The sequence below is a fragment of the Megascapheus bottae genome, chromosome X (assembly GCF_031878675.1).
Source record: "Megascapheus bottae isolate mThoBot1 chromosome X, mThoBot2.hap1, whole genome shotgun sequence".
Classification (NCBI taxonomy): domain Eukaryota; kingdom Metazoa; phylum Chordata; class Mammalia; order Rodentia; family Geomyidae; genus Megascapheus; species Megascapheus bottae.
In genome coordinates, this window is record NC_143547.1 from 23,701,787 (window position 1) to 23,724,903 (window position 23,117).

Consider the following 23,117-nt stretch of genomic DNA (forward strand, 5'->3'; position numbering starts at 1 on the left):
TAATTTTGGCAAGCAGACGCCCTTTTGGGGGATGGTGGGAAAGTCCGAGCTGTAGGTTGGGCTGAACATGGCAAAGGGTATGGAGAAGAATTGAAAAGAACCACCAACGTGTGGGCCACTCACGCGCTTAAAAGTGACAGCCTCTGCTCACCCCCTCCCCTCATGCAAGGGTCTGTGGTATTAAAACTGTTCACAAAGCGGGGCTACTGGGCGCTAAAAACAGGGTCACAAGTCCCCAAAGTCCCTGGGGGTCTCAGGAGCCAGCCTGAGAAGCACTGCAGACTGCCACGTGACTTCTTCATTGTTCCCCCATAGAGGGGGAGGAGGGTGGGGCCTTTATGAGTTTCAAGGCGGCGTCCCCGCTACCTAGGCAACGGCGCTGGCCTCTAGCGCGCGCAGCCAGTGCCCCCCTCAGTCCGGTCCCAACCGCCGAGCAGTGATCACCTCGTGTTCCCCTCTCCCCTCCTCCCCCTTCCCCCATCCCCTCTCCCTTTTCCCCTTCCCCCCCTTCCTTCTCCGCTCCCTCCCCCACCTTTTCTTCCACCCCACCCCCTTCCTAGAAACATTTAAGTCTACGTTTCCGGCTCGACAAAATGGCCACCGCGTTCACCATCTGCAGCCACGTGACCCACCGCCCTGTGGGGTTCGGGCAAGTCTGTAATTCGTTCTGAAAAGACTACCTTCTGAAGAACGAAAGCTTACTACAGCTTCAAGCCCGGGGCTGAGAGGAAAGCGCTAGAAACAACTGGGTGCATAAGGGGAGGAAAGGGGAACGAGGAACCTAACATAAAAATTTTAAGGCCTCGTTGACAGAGAACCAGGGAAGACAGAGTTCTCGCGAGATCTCGGGAACTACGGGAATAAGTGTACTAGCGAAGAAAGATAAGCAAGGCCGCAGAAATGCAAGAGAACAACATCTACTGCTTAGAACTTCAATTCAGGAAGAGAGGCCACGGAACCGACCGAGAAGTCCCGCGAGAATAGGGGTGACAGTACACGCAGTAGCCGGGCAGACTGGGAACAGCCCAAGTGGGCGGGCACACGTCGTACGTGCTGACGTAGCAGGGCTTAAGTGGGTATATTAGGTCCGTGGCGGCGCCTTGCGCTTTCAAACCGCAGTTCTCCCGTGAGAGGGTCATTGCGGTGAAGCTTTGCACTCGCGTAGCAGCGGAAGACTCCGAGTTTTCGGTTATTCTTCAGGGATGAGTCATGTGGCAGTGGAAAATGCGCTCGGGCTGGACCAGCAGGTGAGCTGCAAGGAGTGGACCGAGGTGGCCGCTGTATACATTTTTTTTCCCCAAACGTAAACTTCACTTAGGGTGCAACGCTAAGTTGCATTGTTTCCATTTTCTGGGAGGCTCGGACTAGAGACTGTCAGTGCCCCGAGTCTTTGGAGTGACATGGAGGCTGCGGGTGAGGTGATGGTGACAACCACTGGCTCCTGGCCCCAGCTTAGCCTGCGGTATTGTCCCCTGAGCTGCCACAATGGCGGCTTTGTGTGCGTGCGCGGGAGGGGGGAGGGGCGCTCACGGTGGCGCGCACGCGCGATCCTTGTCTGATTAGTGACCCGTGGGGGTGGGGGTGCAATTGGGGAGTGCGCCGCGTGGCGGCCAGCGACTGGTAACCTATTTAATAGCTTCAGGTGGCTTAAGCCCCTCACACCTCTTAAAAAGCTGGGGTTCTCCTTTAAGGAGATCTGGCAGTGGGCACTTGTGTGCCTGTGAACATTACGTGGAACACGGCCCAGGAATGTGGGAGGGGGCGACACGGGGCGGGGGGGCGATAGGAGGTGCCCTTCGCTCTGGGTAATGGCGGCGGCCTCCTTTGTGTGGCGCGGAGTGGCTGGGCGGCGCTGTGGTCCATTACGTGGGGAGGGCTGGCCAGCAAACCCTAGAGCCTGTGAGCCTGGATGGATAGGAGGATGAAACGGGCATCCGGTCTTTAGGCTTCCTTTGGCAGGCTCTTTCGCTCCAGCCCAGTTTCCGCAGGGCTGTCGCAGCCCGGCGCCGCAGCTTGAAGAGGCTGCGTTTCCGGAGTGGAAAGTTTTGTGACGCAGAAAATTCAGAGTGAGGGAGGGGGGAAAGGGAGGGGGTATTGGGCCATTGCGTGCGCCGCTACGCTGGGCTGTAGAGATGCAGGCTGAGCGCGGCTGGGAGACGTTACGGAGGATAAGGACCCAGCGCAGCTCTTCTCTTTGATGATGGGCTCTAATTGAACCCATCACTGGCAATTTCAACCCGGAGCTGCGCCTGGGTGTTCTGTAAGGATCAAGGTAACGTTCTAGTTGGGACGTGTTCTCTGCTTGTGACGTTCTTTCCTGGGGAAAAGGGCAAAAGGCTGACTAGTTTTTACTGGAAAATAAAACACTTTGGTTACAATAACTTGTTGCTGCCTTTAGAATGGATATTTTTTAACTGATCCGAGACCTCGCCCATGTCTGTTCATGTTAATTAACCTAGACTCAAAGGTTTAGGGGCAGAGAACTGGATCTGAGAGGTGGAAAAACTTAACGATGTCTTTGGGGAGAGTGTTTCTCAGTTTAAATTAAAACCTGCACTAACGTTGGAAGAAACTGACCGGACGAATTCTAATAAATATCAAGGTCACAACCGCCCCTTTTAAGATTGTCCCACCCAGTTTTGCAATTCTAGACAGTAGGGAAGTGGATTTAAGTTTGTGATCTACTTAACGCGGAAAACTGCATTTAGTACCGTTTAAGGTTTAGATAAGAAATTATAGCAGGCAAATTCTGTACGGGTCAATCTCCAGTAACACAAAAAGGAAAAAAGGTAAAACCTAAAACCTATCAGATTAAACAGTCTTTTAAGTTTATTGAGGCGCTAACATTTGTTTCTTATTAATACAAAACTGAAAAGTAAATAAAATTTGTTCCTCTGTTTAGACATTTTCCAACTGCTGGGAGAAAGCAAGGCATGTAGGTTTTTTTTCCGGATTGGAAATAATGGAAATCCCCCTAAAGTCGCCTCATTTTCACTTGGCATAGTATCTGCTTCCAATTTTAAAATGATTTCTACTGATATGTGTAGTTTGACAGTATTAGAGAAGATTTAAACCGGGCATCCATCCCTCTTGTAAATTCTTAACTAGGCAGGAGGCTGAGATCTGAGGATCGCGGTTCAAAGAGAGATGCGGCAGGACAAACCATGACTACCAGAAGAACTAAAAGTAGTATAGTTCAAGTGGTAGTGTCCTAGCCTTGGACAACAAAAAAGCGCGGGGACAGCGCCCCAGCCTGAGTTCAATCCCAAGGAACACGGGTCACACACACACACACACACACACACACACACAAAACAAAAATGATTTACACTGACACACACACATACACCCTCTCTCTGTCTCTCACTCACAGGCTCAACAATAAAAAAAGATAAGTATGGCGTGTTTTTTTTTTTTTTGGCAAGCACAACACAACACTACTGTGGAATTTGTCTCCCACCTCCAACTTGATAATTGATTGGCTTTGGGGGAAAAATGCTTTTCTTGATTGGCCATCATAAATTCGCTCTAGAAAGTTGAGTCTTTGAATTAGCAATATAAAGGGATTGGTATAATTGGCAATAAAGGGCAGTAAAATGGACTCTGTTATTTATGACAAGTGGTCTTTGAACTTAAATAAGTAAGGAACTACACTGAGTTGAGCTTTAACATACTGCTCATCTCAGTGGAAAGTATTGGGTAAGACCTTTCTTACTACTATCCTAATTAAAAATACTTGTGCTTTATATTTGAGGCTAAAGCAAGTAGAATGGTTGGTTTAAGAGTTAATGTTTTTCAGATGTGTTTTTCAATTTAAAATACAGGTTTAAAATAATACCAAGTAGGAAGTTGCCATTAATCTTTGGTCATTTAAAAACCAATGCCTTGAACAGCCTTAGGGTAGCCTTCAACTTGTCAGTTTATGAACCTTTTGTCTCAGCCCCCAGAATGTTAGGGTTACTGGTAAGGGATCTTCATTCCTGTAATCAACATGTAAGAATAATTTGTAAACTTTTTTTTATACCTTTGTGGAGCTTGAACTCAGGGCCTTAAGCTGTCCCTGAGCTTCTTTGTGCTCAAGGCTAGCAGTCATTATCACTTAAGCCACAGCACCACTTCCGAGTTTTTGAGTGGTTAATTGGGGATATTTTTCTGCCTGAGGTGGCTTTGAACTGCAATCCTCACATCTCAGCCTCCTGAGCAGCTAAGTTTACAGGTAAGAGCCACCAGTGCCTAGTCTTTTTTTTGTGTAAATTTTTCTTGTCTTAATTTGCCAGCTTATGCAGCTTTTAGTATGGAAAATGCTCCTGAACAACTAAACTCATTTTGATTTTTTTTTTTGGTTGGTCATGCGGCTTGGTCTCTGGGCTCAGGCACTATCCTTGCACTATCCCTGAGCCTGGATGTTGTCCTTGGGCTCTTCAGCTCAAGGCTACCCACCCTACCCCTTGAGCCACTGCCCCACTTCCAGTTTTCTAGTGGTTAATTGGAGATAAGAGCTTCACATTCTTTAGTGCCAGGGCTGGCTTTGAACCTCAATCCTCAGATCTCAGCCTCCTGAGTAGCTAGATTTACAGGTGTGAGCCACCAAGTCCTGCCTGAACACTGAGCCACGGCACCACTTCCATCTTTTCTGTGTATGTGGTGCACATAGTGCTAGGCAAGCACTCTACCACTAGTCCACACTCCGGCCTGAGGCCTGGTTTCTGCTGGATAGCTAGCTAGCTCCCTTATATAGGTGTGATATGCTTGCCGCCTTTTATATGACAGTTGATAATGTTTTATTTCCTCAGAGCTATAGTCTTCAAAGCTGCTAGCATTGTTAGAATGTAGCTGTATTACTTAATCTATTTCAGCACTGTTGCTGGTAACCATCAATCTTATTCTCTTTTAGTTTGCTGGCCTAGACCTGAACTCTTCAGATAATCAGGCTGGAGGAAGTACAGCTAGCAGTAAGTAAAACGTTTTGTATATTCAACATTGTTTGGATGTTAGAGACTACTATCTTTGACAACATTTTTAAATATACTTAAAATTCAGAGCTCAGGGTTATGGCTCAGCGATAATTTTTAGTTAGGTTATTATGAAGTATAAGGGACTTGGGTGGCTTGTTTTGCAGTAGGCCTTGGAATTCATTTCTCTTTCTAGCTATTAAGCAAAACAATATAAAGAAATTATTAGCTTATGGGGGTTGATAAAACTCCCAATACCTTTGCAGGGTTTTATTGCCAGTCTTGGGCTTGAACAATGAATGTCTGTACTTGGGCTGTCTCAAGGCCAGAGCTCTACTACTGGAGCCACAGTACCACTTCCAGCTTTTTCTATGCATGTGCCTGTAATTGAACTGGAGTCTTTGTGCATGTTAGGCAAGCACACTGCTAGGCCAAACTCCTGGCCCTTCCGTTGTTTTATTTTGTTGTAGAAACAAGCCTCCAAAAAAATACAAGCCTCGTGGCTAACTGTGATTGATTAGTCAAATGGTCTCAGATTATTTGAGTAACACCAATATGTTTTAATTAGTTCCCTTTTTTCGTTTAACTCAATTTAAAAATTAATCAGATGGAAGGGTAGAGTTTTTTCTTTCTTTTTTTTGCCAGTGCTAGGCTTGAGCTCAGGGCCTGAGCACTGTCCTTGGACTTTCTCAGCACCACTTCTGGCTTTTTTCTATGCATGTGATACTGAGGAATCGAACCCAGGCCTTTGTTCATGCTAGGCAAGCATTCTACCACTAGGCTAAACTCCCGGCCTTTTTTGTCTTTTAAAGAACATTTTCTTGGCTCGTGTCCTAATAGAAATTTTGGTTAAAGTTTTCATAATGTGAAGGGTTTTATATTTTCTTTCAGAAGGGCGCTATATCCCTCCTCACTTAAGGAACAGAGAAGCTACTAAAGGTAAGTTCTCACTAGTTTTGTGTGTCTTAATGCTTTTTTTATGCTAGTCTTGAACTCAGGGCCTGAGCCCTGTCCTTTGGCTTTCTGGAGGCTAGCGCATACCACTTGAGCCACAGTACCATTTCTGGCTTTTTTCTATGTATGTGGTACCGAGGAATCCAACCCGGGTCTCAGTGCATGCTAGGCAAGCACTATGCCACTAAGCTAAACTCCCAGTCCCTGGCCCTAACCTGGAGCCAAGCCCCACTTCCCATTTTCTAGAGGTTAATTGGAGATAAGAGTCTCAGGTTCTTTTGTGCATGGACTGGTTTTGGACCTTGATCTCAGATCTCAGCCTCCTGAGTAGCTAGGATTACAGGTGTGAGCCACCGTGCCTGGCATGGCCCTCTAATTCTTGCATATACAATTTATAGCTTACAGAAAATAAGGCAACTTGGGAGATCTATACATAGTATATTCTGTTTATATCAGGAGGTCAATTTCCAGCCACTGTTTTTAAAAGAAAAGTCTGCTATCACAGAGTGAGAAATTCTACCAGTTTTATAAACTATTATAATATAACCAGTTATGTGTGCTTTGCATATTTGCCGCAATGAAGGTAGAATTCTTGAAAAGTAATAGGTTATACCATTGAGTACCTCATATCCAAACTATGATACCTAATGTCGTGTGTGTGTGTGTGTGTGTGTGTGTGTGTACGTGTGTGTGTACGTGTGTGTGTACGTACGTACGTGTACGTACTTGTGTACACGCATGTGCACTTGTGTACACGGACCTATCTTGGGACTTGAATTCTGCCTAGGAGCTGTCCCTGAGTTTTCCCTTCCCTCCTCCCCTAGCATTCTTTCTGCACTAGGACTGTAGCTTCACTTCTAGCTTTTTATTAGCTAGCTTATTGGTGATAAGAATCTCATGGACTTTCCTGAGCTGGTTTCTAACCCCATCCCAGAACTGAGCCTTTGTTGAGTAGCTAGAATTACAGGCATGAACCACTAGCACCTGGCTACCTTATTGCCACATGATGACAGATGACTAGGTTTTCCAATAGTTTAGGCACTTATGGATATGGTAAAATTAAGGAAAATTCATGGAGAGGAAACATAGAAAGAACAAGCAGCTGGAATGGACAGTCATTTGCGCAATTGCAACCTTTTGTTACAACAACAGGAATCCATATCAGGGATTTTAGAACCTGGAATAGACAGTAATTGTATAGGCTTTGCGTAATTTCAGCCCTTTGTTACAACAGGAATCCATATCAGATTTTAGAACTAGCAAAGATCTAGAAATTCTTGGTGATATCAAGGGTTCTTGGCTGGTAGTTGATAGTAAAGGCAGAAAGAAACTTAGAAAGTTACTTAAAGTAACTTTAAGAATGTAACTTAACTACCTCTTTAATGATAGGTCATTGAAACTAGTTAAATCTTCTATTTGCCTTTAAACTGTCTACCTGACCTTGGGCTATTTTGCCTTTGTCATATCTGTTCTTGGTTGAGAATTTATAGCTCTACCCAGGGACTGTCTACCCTGAGAATGCATAGGGTAGAGTTTTCCAGATATTCCTGATTTCTCAAACTAATAGATGATGTGTAGATAGTGTCATCTTGACAGTAGTATACTTCCTCTGAAAGCATTGCACACAAAATCAGCATTGTACTTATTACTAGAGTTGAAAATAAATTGATGGTTCTGAATAAATACCAACTCTCATGAAGTGTTTAAAACCACAGTCACTTGTAAACTCGTTTACATTTGTGAACTGACTGGAAATTAAAATGTTGGTTGTAGATGTGATTGTATTCTTTTTTTGCCAGTCCTGGGCTTGAGCTCAGGGCCTGAGCACTACTATTCTTGGAGTTTCTCAAGGCTAGAGCTCTACCACTTGAGCCACAGCACCATTTCCGGCTGTTTTCTATGTATGTGGTACCGAGGAATTGAACCTGGGTCTTCGTGCAAGCTAGGCAAGCACTCTACCACTAGACCAAACTCCCGGCTCCTGATTATGGTTTTTTTTTGTGATCTCTTGAATATTTTCTAATGGAGGAATCTTGAAGATTTAATGTCTTGTTCAGGTATAGATAGTGCTACATCTTTATTATATATGTCATGCTAGGAATATTTCCAGTGCCCCCTGATCTCATAGTGTTAAGATAACAATGGGTGGAAGAGGAGGGGGTTCAAATTTTAAAAGTATCTTATTTTTTAAAGGATTCTACGACAAAGACTCTTCAGGGTGGAGTTCTAGTAAAGATAAGGATGCATACAGCAGTTTTGGGTCCCGCAGTGACTCAAGAGGAAAGTCTAGTTTCTTCAGTGATCGAGGAAGTGGGTCAAGAGGAAGGTAAGTACTATCTTGTCTTTTCAACTTACATGTATATGTATGTTGTAGTAATTTTTGTAGTATTTATTTGATAAGCCTTCATCCTGACCGTTTACTTGGATATAAGCATTAATCTGTGCTTGAAAGTCGTTGTATTTTCTTAGCTATAAGAGATATTGACTAAATTGAACCTCTTAATGTAGAAAACAGATAAAATAAGAATGTGAATGGAATCTGTTATTTTCCAGTTTCTCTAGTTCTGTATAGTCTATTTAAAAGAATTGTTTCATCTAGTGACTGGCCTAATTTGCTTGAGATTTTTGTGGACTCTCTATATAACAATTTTTAAACACCTTGTATTTTTGATTACACAAGTGTGGTGACTCTGACCCCACGAGCCTAATAGCTGTGGTTAGTCCTGTGTCCTGATTTCTCGCAAACAGGCCTAAAACTAGAAACATCTTAATTAAGGTAAGGATTATTTTCTACCTTTTATCCAAAATCTGTCACACAGGTTAATTTCCCTTTAGGTGACATACTAGTATAACCTGGACTGGTAATGTGGTATGCTACTTTCTCCTTTTTCCTACCATAAATATCTGAGTGAACACTCAGAATGTGTGAGCTATGTGTCAGCTTTAAGTAAAATAAGACTTGATTCTTAATGTTGAAATGAATGGGCTGATGAATATTGAAAGCATGATGCTGATTTTAGAAAGTTGAAATGATATAACTGGTATTTAGATAATCTAGTATTGAGTGAGCCTTATTAAATAAGACAGCATTGGATTGGTGGCATTTTGTAGTTACCCATGAATAATCCACTTTACCTAAGAGTTCTGGAATAATGATGGGGATCTGATAGTATTTTGATTAATTGCTTGTGCTGTTCAGATTTGATGATCGTGGAAGGAGTGACTATGATGGTATTGGCAGCCGTGGAGATAGAGGTGGCTTTGGCAAGTATGAACGTGGTGGAAACAGTCGCTGGTGTGACAAATCGGATGAAGATGACTGGTCCAAACCACTCCCACCAAGTGAACGCTTGGAACTGTGAGTTTTTACTACATGTTAGTTTTAGCGAACCCTTAGTAGTGTGGTAGAGAACATAAACTTACCACTCTTTGGATTTCAGAGAACTTTTCTCCGGAGGCAACACTGGGATTAACTTTGAGAAATATGATGACATTCCTGTTGAGGCCACAGGCAACAACTGTCCTCCACATATTGAAAGTGTAAGTTGTTAGTGCCCCCTGTCATGGCAAATCCAAATGAGATGGGTTTTCCTAAATATAGGAAGGTTTTCACCATTAAGGTTTGCTCTTTAAAACTGTGTTTTTCAAAGATAATAGAGAAGGTGAAGATTTTTCTCAGTGTAACATAACTAAAGTAAATACTAATTGAGTTATAAATGGGCTATTAACAATTACTGCCATTGTTAGTATAAAAGTTAGAATGACTCCACATAGAATATTTCAGTTATTTAACACATTGTATTTCTTCACAGTTCAGTGATGTTGAGATGGGAGAAATTATTATGGGAAACATTGAGCTTTAACACATTGTATTTCTTCACAGTTCAGTGATGTTGAGATGGGAGAAATTATTATGGGAAACATTGAGCTTACTCGTTATACTCGCCCAACTCCAGTACAAAAGCATGCTATTCCTATTATCAAGGAGAAAAGAGACTTGATGGCTTGCGCCCAAACAGGTAAAATACTCAGCTAAAAATACTCTAGTGGTTTGTGGGCCATGGAAACTCTTATAACTGCTCATTTCTGCTATTTGTACTATGAAAGAAGCCATAAACTACTAGATATGGGTATATTCTAATTTTTGAGCTTTAATTGAATTTATGAAGTCACTAGGTATTACCAGCTTAACTTTGTTTTTAATTTAGACTAGAAAGTACTATCATATGGTGGTTAAACTGTCATCTTGCAATATTGATTTACAAGTAGTAAGCAGTTTTTCTTTTTACTATGATTGAATGGACATCTTTTTTTTTTGTAACAGGGTCTGGAAAAACTGCAGCATTTCTCTTGCCCATCTTGAGTCAGATTTATGCAGACGGTCCAGGCGAATCTTTGAGAGCAATGAAGGTAATTTTTTCGTTTGGTGTTGAGTTGGAAACAAGGTCCTTGGATATAGTTTACTGCTTTTTCATTAGGCTGTATTCTCAGCCCAATTATTTCCTTATAAAATGTAAGACAGTTATTCTAAATGAATGTTCTAATGATGTTTATAAAACATTGCAAAAGGTAAGTCAGGCACTGGTAATCTATTCAGAAGGCAGAGATCTGAGGATCCCATTCAAAGCCAACCTGGTGCAGAAAAGTCTGTGAGACCCTTAACTCCAGAAAACTGAAGTGGCACTGTGGATCAAAATGGTAGAGCTGGCCTTGAGCAAAAGAGCTGAGGGATAGGGCCCAGTCCCTGAGATCAATCCCAAGGACCATAACACACAAGAAATGAGAGTTGGAATTTTTATTTCTTAGGAAAATGGAAGATACGGAAGACGTAAACAATATCCGATCTCCTTGGTATTGGCACCAACAAGAGAATTGGCAGTGCAAATCTATGAGGAAGCCAGAAAAGTAAGTATGCCATTTGTGGATTTTTAAGTCATGACTCCCCCTTTTTTGTGGGGCAGGGGGTGGGGTCTGACGTAAGGCTTCAACTCTGGGCCTGAGTGCTTGTCCCCGAGCTCTTCAGCTAGAATTAGCATCCGGCTAAATTCATGATTCTTATGTTTTTTGATCATGTAAGAAACTGAATTTTCTTTGTTTATAGTTCTCATACCGATCCAGAGTTCGTCCTTGTGTGGTTTATGGTGGTGCAGACATTGGTGCGCAGATTCGAGACTTGGAACGTGGATGCCACTTGTTAGTAGCCACTCCTGGACGTCTAGTGGATATGATGGAAAGAGGAAAGATCGGATTAGACTTCTGCAAGTATGTTAAAAATTAGTGACCATTGCTTTATTTCAAGGTCAAGAAGTGCTTTATTTTTGTTCCTTTTCACAAAATGTTCATAATTTTTGTTTTATTTTTTGTGGGTTATAGGACTTGAACTCTGGGCCTGGGCATTGTCCCTGAGCTCTTCAGCTTAAGGCTATCGCCCTACCCCTGGAGCCACATCCCTACTTCTCATTTTGTAGTGGTTAATTGGAGATAAGTGTCTTAGTGCTTTAGTGCCCAGGCTGTCTTTGAACCTTGATCCTCAGATCTCAGCCTACTGAGTATCTAGGATTACAGGCATGAGCCACTGTATCCAGCTTTGTTTGTAATTTTAATACTGAACAATCATTCTGAAATGTTGAGACCAAGTCACAGGCAAGAAGGAAGTAATTGTTTTGTGATTTGGGATGATTTACCTTGTGATAAGGATCCTAATTCCATACAGATGAAGCCTTAAATCTCATATCCATTTCTCCTCAAATTGTACACTCATTTTTTTTTCTTCATGACAGATACTTGGTGTTGGATGAAGCTGATCGAATGTTGGATATGGGTTTTGAACCGCAGATCCGTAGAATAATTGAACAAGATACTATGCCTCCAAAGGGTGTCCGCCACACTATGATGTTTAGTGCTACTTTTCCTAAGGAAATACAGGTAATTGATGCTGGTTTCTATTGATTTATTAGTTTGTTTCTGTAGATAGTTTTTAACATTTTTTTATTCCCTCTAGATTTTAGCCCGTGACTTTTTGGATGAGTACATATTTCTGGCCGTAGGAAGAGTTGGGTCTACTTCTGAAAACATCACACAGAAAGTGGTTTGGGTGGAAGAGTCAGACAAAAGATCATTTCTGCTTGACCTCCTAAATGCAACAGGTAGTTATATAATGTTTTGATTGTTTAGATAATGAGAAATTATTTGGTGTCTTTTAATTTTTTTTTCTTGCCCTAGCTGGCTTCAAACTGTGATCCTCAGATCTGAGCTTCCCTAAGTAATTAGAACCATTACCTGAGCCATTTAAAAAATAATTTGGGGGGGGGGAATCTGCAGGGTCCTTATGTAAACATTAAATATCACCTATGATTGAATAAGGGTTTGATGTTAGGTCTTCTTTATTGGCTAGATGGTACTCTACTGCTTGAGCCATGTCGTTAGCCCCTTTTATTCTGGTATGCTTGGTTTTTCCTTGTTTTGGGCCAGTTCTGTGGTTGTCCCGGCCTGGAAGCTGTCTTTGTGTTTTTGTGTTCAAGCCTGCCATTATAAAACTTGAGCCACAGCTCCACCTCGTTTTGTTTTGTCTTTTTTGGCCAGTCCTGGGGCTTTGAACTCGGGCCTCGGCCTTGTCCTTTAATACTTTTTTTTGTAAGTCATGGGGCTTGAACTCAGTTTGAGTACTGTCTCTGAGCTCTTCAGCTCAAGGCTAATGCCCTACCCTTGAGCCAAGTCCCTCTTCTCATTTTTCTTGAGGTTAATTGGAGATGATAGTTAGTCTTACACCCTTTTGTGCCCAGGCTGGCTTTGGGCCTTGATCCTCAGATCTCAGCCATCTAAAATTACAGGTGTGAGCCACCGTGCCTGGCCCTTGGATACTTTTTACTCAGGGCTAGTCCTCTGCCGCTTGAGCCACAGGGCCATTTCTGGCTTTTTCTTCTGTGTTATGTGGTACTAAGGAATCGAACCCAGGGCTTCATGCATGCTAGGCAGAGCACTTTATCACTAGATCACACTCCTGGCCCCACCTCCAGCCTTTTGGTGTTTAATTGGAAATAGAGTCTCAAAATATCTTGTCTGGGATAGCCCAGGACTGGATCACTATTAATACTTCTCCGTTCAAAACACTGTTAAAATAGTCCATTTAACTGTGATTTTGTATTTACTAAGTACAAATAAAACTAAGCTATAATATTCAAAAATCTTGTTCTCCCGCGCAAATTTAGGCAAGAATTCGTTGACCTTGGTATTTGTAGAGACCAAAAAGGGTGCAGATTCCCTGGAGGGTTTCTTATATAATGAAGGATATGCTTGCACCAGTATCCATGGAGACCGTTCACAAAGAGAGAGAGAAGAGGCTCTTCACCAGTTCCGCTCAGGAAAATGCCCAATTCTAGTGGCTACGGCAGTATGTATAAAAAATATGCTTTATTTTTTAAAGCCCAGAATATTCATGTGTTTGCGTTTTTTTGCAGACCACATATAACAAATATTATTTTGCAGGTAGCAGCAAGAGGATTAGATATTTCTAATGTGAAGCATGTTATCAATTTTGACTTGCCTAGTGATATTGAAGAATATGTGCATCGCATAGGTCGTACAGGACGTGTAGGAAACCTTGGTAAGTGTTTGGGTATTGGATAATGTGATCCTTACTGCTTTTCATCTTGATATACAGCAAGGAATTAAAATCTTAGATGCTATATAATCTCTTCATAAGGAACGTAGTCAGTACAGAACTTCAAATTGGTTAGTTTTATTTTTTATTTGATATAGTAAAAATGCAAAGCTACTGTCATGGCCTTTTAAAATAGTCATATGTTTGGTTGAACTATTCTAGGTCTTGCCACCTCATTCTTCAATGATAAGAATGGAAATATTACCAAGGATTTATTGGATCTTCTTGTTGAAGCCAAACAAGAAGTGCCATCTTGGCTAGAAAATTTGGCTTTTGAACATCACTACAAGGGTAGCAGTCGTGGACGTTCCAAGAGGTAAGACATATATAAAGGGTATGAAGTTTTTCTACACTTGTTATACACAAGTAATATCTAGTTAATGTTTCAGTATCTAAAAGCATTAGTTGGCTTATTGCCTTGATAGTGTTAACAGCAAACACATTAGCCCCTTTTTACCTAACTGCACTAATGTGTTTGTTGTTAACACTACCAGCCTTCCTTTGCCCCTCTGTAAGACCTTTGAAGGGATCTACCCTTGTCAGGGAAAGTATGACTGGGTGGAAAATTGTCTACGATCTGAGCCACACATATGTCTGCGTCCCCAGGAAATGGTGTGAGAAAGTCAGAAATTGAACATCGGGAATGTTTGAATATGATTGGGTTATTTGGGATGTTTGTTTCGTGTAAACTGACCACGTTCCTTTTTCCTTTTCTCCCACCTCCCCCGCCCCTTGTAGTAGGTTTAGTGGAGGGTTTGGTGCCAGAGACTATCGACAAAGCAGTGGGGCGAGCAGCTCCAGCTTCAGCAGCAGCCGCGCAAGCAGTAGCCGCAGTGGAGGAGGTGGCCATGGGAGTAGCAGGGGCTTTGGTGGAGGTAGGTGTCATTTAATGTCTTAATTAAGTTTGCCACTTTGGGAAGGGCGTTTTGCTTCTTAGTCCTCTCCCAAGTGCAGTTGTGACCATCAGGCGAAGTTAAGCTGTTGATTTTGCTTCAGAAGTTTGGAAGGCTATTTTGACCGGTGGATGGTGTAATGTTCTCTTTTAAATCTCTCATTAGGTGGCTATGGAAGCTATTACAACAGTGATGGATATGGAGGAAACTATAACTCCCAGGGGGTTGACTGGTGGAGTAACAACTGAACCTGCCTTGCAGTAGGTCACCCTGCCAAACAAGCTAATATGGAAACCACATGTAACTTAGCCAGACTATACCTTGTGTAGCTTCAAGAACTCGCAGTACATTACCAGCTGTGATTCTCCACTGAAATTTTTTTTTTAAGGGAGCTCAAGGTCACAAGAAAAGATGAAAGGAACGATCAGCAGCCCTGTTCAGGAGGTGGTTTGAAGACTTCATTGCTGTAGTTTGGATTAACTCCCCTCCCGCCTACCCCCATCCCAAACTGCATTTTTTAATTTTGTGACTGAGGATCATTTGTTTGTTAATGTACTGTGCCTTTAACTTTAGACAACTTTTTATTTTGATGTCCTGTTGGCTCAGTAATGCTCAAGATATACCAATTGTTTTGACAAAAAATTTACTGAACTTGGGCTATAATCAAACCTTGGCACACAGGTGTGATACAACTTAACAGGAATCATCGATTCATCCATAAATAATATAAGGGAAAAAAACTTAAGCAGTAGCCTGCATTAGGGCTTTTGATACTTGCAGATTGGAAAACAAACAACAAACGTCTTATTAAAGTATATTAATGGAATTAGTTTTTAATGTGGCAAACTGTATTCAGTTAAAGTTCTGATTTGCTCACTCTATCCTGGATAGGTATTTAGAACCTGATAGTCTTTAAACAAGCCATTCCAGTCATGATGAGATGATGTATGAATACATGCATACATTCAAAGCACTGTTTTCAAAGTTAATGCAAGTAAATACAGCAATTCCTCTTTCAATGTTTAGGCAGATCATTCATTATGAGCTAGCCAAATGTGGGCATATTATTACAGGGAAAGTTTAAAGGTCTGATAACTTGAAATAGGTTTTTAGGAGAATTCATCTACTTTGACTTTTTAAATGCCTGCCATAAGTGAAATTGAAATGGTAGAATGGCTGACCACAGCAATGACCAGCCCTCATTAGGGCCCTGGATGATTTTTGGTCGAATAACGCATGCTAGTGTTGATGTTTTTTGGTCAAGAGGGGATGAACAGGAAGAATTAAATGCAGCAGGCTTTATTTTAAATGCCGATTCACATTACTCTGTTCAAGCTGCGTTGAGATGTTAAACTGGCTTACTATAGACTTTGTAAAAATGGCTCCAGACGAGTAAACAAACCGAAATCTTTGAGATCACACAGGTTGGAAATATGTACAATAACTGCACAAGGTGTCAATTGTGCTCTACAGTGCAGTTTAGTCAGTTTTAGTTGCATAGGTTTCCATTGTATTTATAGTCTGTTTATGCTAAATCTGGCCAAAGATGAGCATTGTCCACCACTAAAATGCCTCTGCCACTTGGATTTCTGGGCTAATTTTGGGGCCAGAATGCAGTGATCAAAACGCTCAATCTTTTTACAGTGGCATAGAAAGACGGCAAAATTTTCCTAAAGTGCAATAGATTTTCAAGTGTATTGTGCCTTGTTCTAAAACTTTTATTAAGTAGGTGCACTTGACAGTATTGAGGTCATTTGTTATGGTGCTATTTCAATTAGTCTAGGTTTAGGCCCTTGTACATTTTGCCCATAACTTTTTACAAAGTACTTCTTTTATTGCACATTCAGAGAATTTTATATATATGTCTTGTGTGCGTGTCCTTAAACTTCCAATCTTATTTTGTCTCTTGGAGATTGTTGAACGCAGCTTGTCTAGGAAGGGGATGGGACTAGATTCTAAAATTTATTTGGGACCATAGGAATGATGGTTGGTAAGAAAACTATTTGCACAAGACAGATTTCTAGATACTTTTTGCTGCTAGTTTTATGTAATATTTATTGAACATTTTGACAAATATTTATTTTTGTAAGCCTAAAAGTGATTCTTTGAAAGTTTAAAGAAACTTGACCAAAAGACAGTACAAAAACACTGGCACTTGAATGTTGAATGTCACCGTATGCGTGAAATTATATATTTCGGGGTAGTGTGAGCTTTTAATGTTAAGTCATATTAAACTCTTAAGTCAAATTAAGCAGACCCGGCATTGGCAGTATAGCCATACCTTTCTGATGTTAGTAAAAACAAATTGGCGACTTGAAATTTATTTAAATCATGCCAAGGTTTTGATACACTTGTCTTAAGATATTAATGAAACACTTCAAAACACTGATACGAAGTGTCCAGATTCTCAGATGTTTGTTGTGTGAGTTTTGTTTAGTTGTGTGTTTTTATTTTCAGTGAATGTCTGGCACATTGCAATCCTCAAACATGTGGTTATCTTTGTTGTATTGGCATAATCAGTGACTTGTACATTCAGTGATAGCATTTGAGCAAGTTTTATCAGCAAGCAATATTTTCAGTTAATGTTTCAAAAATTATGTAAGAAGTTAAACTTGCTGAATGTAAAGATTGAACCTCAAGTCACTGTAGCTTTAGTAATTGCTTATTGTATTAGTTTAGATGCTAGCACTGCATGTGCTGTGCATATTCTGATTTTATTAAAATAAAAAATTGAACTGCACAGTCTCCTTTGTTGTTGTCAATTGTGGTTATTTTTAGAGGTGAAAATAAAGTTGTGCTCTTGCTTGAAACCTAAAATGTGTTTTTGTTTTTTACCCTTTATGGCTGTCTTTTGCTGGTTTTTTGACACACTTTGATGGAGACATAACTCTGCTGACGGTAATCAAAGGTGTTTGGAGTGCTATGAAGGAGATGCTTGTATTAAGCGGGGGTCTAAAAGGAACTGTCTATGGTTGCATTGCAATTTGGTTTGCACTTTCAAGAATCTTGGGTGCTTGTCATTTTGAAGGACTTGGAAAAGGTGATTGGTTAGACAGCATGAACTGTGTCAGTGAGCCAACATGTGGGTGTTGAGGGCAAAATTTTGGAGGTTTTAAAGGTGTATCTGAATTGTGGAACATTATTAGGGCTGCTAGGTTGAAGACATTAATGGCAGGTGACTGATTTCAATTGTAAGAATGAGGAAGGCCCCTTAGTTGTGAGTGAAATGGCATCTATGAAAACTAGTGTTTAACTTCTGATATAGCAGTATTAGGCTATAGAATCCATGTTTTGTACAGATGGCTGTATTTTTATTGAGATACTTAAAAAGTGAAGTAGTAACTTCATAGTTCATGTCAATTGAAATTTGGCTTCAAAACTGGCTTTTTGGGGGGTGGGGTCAAAGCCAGCAAATCTACCATTTGATTGACCCGTTCACTTACGTTTTTTTTTATTTGGAAGTAGGAGTCAAAAACATCCCTTCCCTGGTTACCTTCAAACTTCAGTCTCGGCCTTCTAAGTAGCTAGGATTATAGGCATAAGCCACCAGTATCCTAAGTACTTTTTGTTAGTCCTGAGGCCTGAACTTGGCCTAGGCACTGTCCCTGAGTTTTTTGTTCAAGACAAGCAATGCCATATGAGCCAAAGCACTACTTCCTGCTTTTTATGATGTTCTAAGGAATCGAACCCCAGGGCTTCATGCATGCTAGTACTCTACCACTCACATTCCCAGCCCTGGGGAATACATTTTTAAAACAATGTTACAAAGATGAAAGGAGTTACTTAAGTTCCACAAAGACTACATTTTCTTCACAATGTCACCCTTTGCTTTCTCCCAGTTTCCCTCCTCCCACTTTTGCCCACAAGTGATAGGTTATTTTCCACTTAGTATACACTGAGTAGCATTTATTCACCTCCCTGCAAAAACATGATCACCATCAACTAGGGCTGGAATTTGAACTCGCCTTTTCAGTTCAAGGTTGGCACTCATCACTTGAACCACATTTCCACTTCCAGCTTTTCATTAGTAAATTGGTGAGTCTACTTTGCTACCACACCTGACTTAAAATGACAATCTTGAGATTCTCCCAAAGGTTACTGGCATGAACTGCTACCATTATTAACCCTCTTATTTTTGGTGGTTTTATTTTAAGAGAAAATCTGAGTGCTGTTGGCTCACACTTACAAATCCTAGTTACTTGGGAGTCATCTGACAATTGCAGTACTAGGTTAGCCCAGGCAAGAATGAGGCAAGTGGAGAAAGGGTAGAAAGTGGTAGAGGAATGCCTTTAGCAAAAGTCTCAGACAGTGCCCAGTCTTCAAACTCAACAGAAAAATAACCTCAAAAAAACTTGAAAAAGGGGTCGGGAGTTTGGCCTAGTGGTAGAGTGCTTGCCTAGCATGCACGAAGACCGGGGTTCGATTCCTCAGTACCACATACAGAGAAACAGCTGGAAATGGTGCTGAGGCTCAAGTGGTAGAGCTCTAGCCTTGAGAAAGCCCAAGGATAGTACTTAGGCCTTGAGTTCAAGCCCAGGATTGGCAAAAAAAAAAAAACTTGAAAAAGGCCGCTTCCAAAAGTTGGTGCAGAAGTGGCACATATGCATGTCATTTTGAGGTGGGGGAAATGTAGTCACATGGCCGTTTGCAACCACAGAGGAAGTTAGTGTAATCTTAACAGGGCACATTCTAATACTATAAAAGGAGAAGGATCTGGTAGGTAGTTGCTAACAAGTCCAGCCACCACGGCCAACAGTCATTACCCTTGTCCCACAAAACTGCTTATGTATGCTGCTCCCTCCTTTCTTGGTTACCTTAAGCCTAGACCACAGAATAGCACCACTTTCCTCTCCCTTCCATGATGGGTCTTCCTAGCACAACCCTGATTAACTTGTGGATAGCAGAAATACTTGGGTCTTTAGCCTCTCTTCCTCCACTTCATGGAAGCCTTGTATCTTAGTTCTGGCCAGCAAAAAGTACCTAAGGAAGTGTCATGAAAGATTGTAGGCACTACTGTTTTGTGTTTTTTTCTTCTTTTCTAGAACCAGAAGCCTGATACCCAGAAATACAAGAACCAGTCTGCAATAGGAATAAAAGTATGTGCTGAGATAGATGAGAGACACCAGTGAGCCTACTTACCTGATGATCTGATGAAGTCAGTACTGCTTTTCGCCTGGATTCCCTTGTTACATAGGAAAAATAAACCCTTATGCATCTTGGCCTCAATCCTTACCCTGTCTATTCCAGCAACTTTTGGGGTAGATTTTCTTTTGTTTAGATTGGGTAGTCAAGCCCAGTATAGTGGCTCACACATGTAAGTGGCTGGGCTCACACATGTAATCCCAGCCACTTACCAGGCAGAGATTAGATTATGATTCTAGGCTAGCCTGGACAAAAAGATTGCAATACCCCATATCGAGCATAAATTAGAGATGAAAAGCAAAAACACAGCTAAAAATGTGCCTAGCAAGCATAAAGTCCAGAGTTCAAATATCAGTGCCACAAAAAGCCAGGGGGGGAGGGGGAAGGACTGGAGTGTGGCTTAGTGGTAGAGTGCCTAGCATGCATGAAGCCCTGGTACCACATATACAGAAAACCTGAAACTGGTGCTGTGACTTAAGTGGGGTAGAGTGCTAGCCTTGAGAAAGCTTAAGGATAGTGCCCAGTCCCTGAGTTCAAGCCCAAGAAAAAGGAAGCCAGGTGCTGGTGGCTCATGCCTGCAATCCTAGCTATTCAGAAGGCTGTGATTTGAGGATTCTGGAATTAAGCCAGGCAGGAAAGTCCTTGAGGTTTTTTTTTGGGGGGGGGGGTCCACAGGACTTGAACTCTGGGCCTGGACACTGTTCCTGAGCTCTTCAGCTCAAAGCTACTGCCCTACCCTCGAGCCCCAGCCCCACTTCCCATTTTCTAGTGATTAATTAGAGTCTCATGGCTTTGTAGTGTGCCCAGGAGGGCTTTGAACCTTGATCCTCAGATCTCTGCCTTCTGAGTAGGAGTATAGGCATGAGCCACAGTGCCTGGCTAAGTCCATAAAACTCTTACCTCCAATTAGCCACCAGAAAACCAGAAGTGGCGCTGTGGCTCAAAAGTAGTAGAGTGCTAGCCTTGAGCACACAAGCTCAGGGATAGAACCCAGGGCCCAAGTTCAAGGAATATACATTCATACATTCATACATACATACATACATACATACATACATACATACATACATACATGCTATTCACAGTACTGCATAGAGAGATGGAGAACATTTGGCCATGGTAACACTGTTGTGAAGTGGAAGTCCTTATAAGGAAAGACCAATAACAAATTAAGATTGATTTAGAATGAGAGTAATGGTTAAATGCAAGGCTACAAATCAATGATTTGATGATAACACTTTAAAAAACTTTTTTAAGTGGTGGTATTAGGGATCAAACATGGAATGTCATGCATGTAATGCAAGTGGTCCACCATTACACCACATTGCTAGGCTTACTACCACTTTTTTTTCTGGTCCTGGGGCTTGAACTCAACATGGGTGATGTTCCTGAATCTCTTTGTGTTCAAGGCTAGCACTCCTACCACGTGAGCCACAGCACCATCTCTGGCTTTTTTTTTGCCAGTCGTGGGGCTTGAACTCAGGGCTGGAGCACTGTCCTTTGGACTTTTCTCAAGGCTAGAGCTCTACCACTTAAGCCACAGCACAATTTCCAGCACTTTTTGTGTGTATGTGGTACTGAGGAATCGAACCCGGTCTTCATGCATGCAAGGAAAGTACCTTGAGCTCTCTGCCACTAGGCCAAACACCCGGTCCATCATCTCTGGCTTTTTTGAGTAATTTATTGGTGTGAGCACTATCCCCAAGTGGCTAGGATTTATAGGCATGAGCCAGCAGCACCTGGCTCTACTACTACAACTTTATTTGAGGAGGTCTGATACTGGGAATTGAACTCAGGACCTTGAGCTTGCTAGGGCAAGCACTCTGTCAGCTCCTTCCATAGTAGCTAGGATGGTGGGGCTCTACCTCTATGCTTAGGTATTGGTTGAATTGTCTTCTTGCTCATTTTACCTAGGATGGTCTTGAATTACTCTTCTTTGGTACCTTGCAAGTACCTGGGATTGCAGACATGAGCCTCCTCAGCCCTTACCACTGCCCCCCACCCTAGACCTAGGGCTTGAACTTAAGGACTGCTGGGAAGTGTCCTTAATCTTTATTCGAAAGGCTAGTAAACTACTACTTGAACCACAGCTCCAGTTCATTTTAATTTATAGGAGGTAAGTGTCTTAGGGACTGGGCTGTAGTGGCTCATGCCTGTAATCTTAGCTACTCTGGAGGCTGAGATCTAAGGATCTTGTTCAAAGCCATCCTAGGCAGGAAGGGCCATGAGGCTCTTAACAAACAGAAAACCAGAACTGGTGCTGTGACTCAAAGGGTAGAGCTAAAGCCTTGAGCAAAATCATTCAGAAACAGAACCTAGGCCCTGAATTCAAACCACACAACTGAACAAAAAGAAAAAGGAGAAGCCTCACTTAGTTTCCTGCCAGACTGGCATCAACCTCGATTCGCATAGCTCAGCCTCCTGAGTAGCTAGGCTTACAGGCATGAGCCACCAGTGCCCACCTTATCTGGCCTTTTATTATTTCTTGGTGTGTGTGCCAATACTAGGGATTGAACTCAGGCTTTAGTCTCTCTCTCTCTCTCTGTCTCTGTCTCTCAGGCTTTGGTCTCTCTCTCACTCTCTGTCTCTCTGTCTTGCTCTGCTTCTCCCTTTATGGCTGGTAATCTGTCACTGGAATCATACACTTCCACTTCTATTTTTTTGTTATTTAGACATAAGAATGTCAGATTTGAGGCCTGCAAGTTTGGCCTAGTGGTAGTGTGCTTGTCTAGCATGCACGAAGACCTGGGTTCAATTCCTTGGTACTACATACACAGAAAAAGCCGGAAGTGGTGCTGTGACTCAAGTGGTAGAGCACTAGCCTTGAGGAAAGCCCAAGGACAGTGCTCAGGCCCTGAGTACATGCCCCAATAGTGGCAAAAAAAATTGGAGCCAGGCACAATGGCTTAGGCCTGAAATCCTAGCTAGTCAGGAGGCTTGAGATATGAGGATCAAGGTTCAAAGGCAGCCCAGGTACTAAAGACTGACTCTTATCTCCAATTAATCATTAGAAAATGGGAAGTGAGGCTGTGGCTCAAGAGGTAGGGTAGTAGACTTGAGCTGAATTGCTCAGAGACAATACCCAGGCCCAGAGTTCAAGTCTCCATGACCCACAAAAAAACAAAATTGGTCTGAGCACTGTCCCCAAGCTGTGTGTGTGTGTGTGTGTGATTTTGTTTTTCCTCCAATCATAGGGCTTGAACTCAGCACCTGGGCACTGTCCCTGAGCTTTGTTTAGGGGGGGGATAATGGGGCTTGAACTTTGCCTGGGCACTGTCCCTGAGCTCTTCAGATCAAGGCTACCACCCTACCCTTGAGCCAAGCCCTACCTTCTAGAAGTTAATTGGAGATAAGAGTTTCAGGTTCTTTTGTGCTCAGGCTGGCTTTGAACCTTGAGCCTCAGATCTCAGCCTCCTGAGTACCTAGGATTACAGGTGTCAGCCACTGTGCCCAGTGCTGAGCCTTTTATTTTGCTCAAGACTGGCACTCTACCACAGTGAGCCATAGCACCACTTC

At 42.2% G+C, this 23,117-nt stretch overlaps 1 protein-coding gene across 2 annotated transcripts; it reads left to right on the plus strand.

The window, feature by feature from the left end:
* The first annotated feature begins 426 nt into the window (after positions 1-426).
* Ddx3x (DEAD-box helicase 3 X-linked) lies at positions 427-19,685 on the plus strand. Of its 2 annotated transcripts, none has more exons than XM_090326125.1 (17): positions 427-1,247; positions 4,895-4,952; positions 5,844-5,891; positions 8,100-8,232; positions 9,106-9,264; positions 9,347-9,446; positions 9,790-9,925; positions 10,231-10,316; positions 10,713-10,811; positions 11,008-11,168; positions 11,687-11,831; positions 11,908-12,052; positions 13,115-13,296; positions 13,392-13,509; positions 13,729-13,882; positions 14,305-14,441; positions 19,502-19,685. In XM_090326125.1, exons 1-17 carry the CDS (start codon positions 1,203-1,205, stop codon positions 19,513-19,515), a joined length of 1,920 nt encoding a protein of 639 aa, XP_090182251.1. In that variant the 5' UTR covers positions 427-1,202; the 3' UTR covers positions 19,516-19,685. The 2 variants fall into 2 exon arrangements, with proteins under 2 accessions (XP_090182251.1, XP_090182250.1); XM_090326124.1 differs by lacking the exon at positions 19,502-19,685 and adding an exon at positions 14,625-17,204.
* Positions 19,686-23,117: the final 3,432 nt, after the last annotated feature.

Coding starts and splice junctions, on each gene's coding strand:
- Ddx3x (XM_090326124.1), top strand. CDS start 1,203: ATGAGTCATGTGGCAGTGGAAAATGCGCTCGGGCTGGACCAGCAG. Junction 8,233..9,105: donor GGAAGTGGGTCAAGAGGAAG/GTAAGTACTATC, acceptor TGTGCTGTTCAG/ATTTGATGATCGTGGAAGGA. Junction 11,169..11,686: donor ATCGGATTAGACTTCTGCAA/GTATGTTAAAAA, acceptor TCTTCATGACAG/ATACTTGGTGTTGGATGAAG.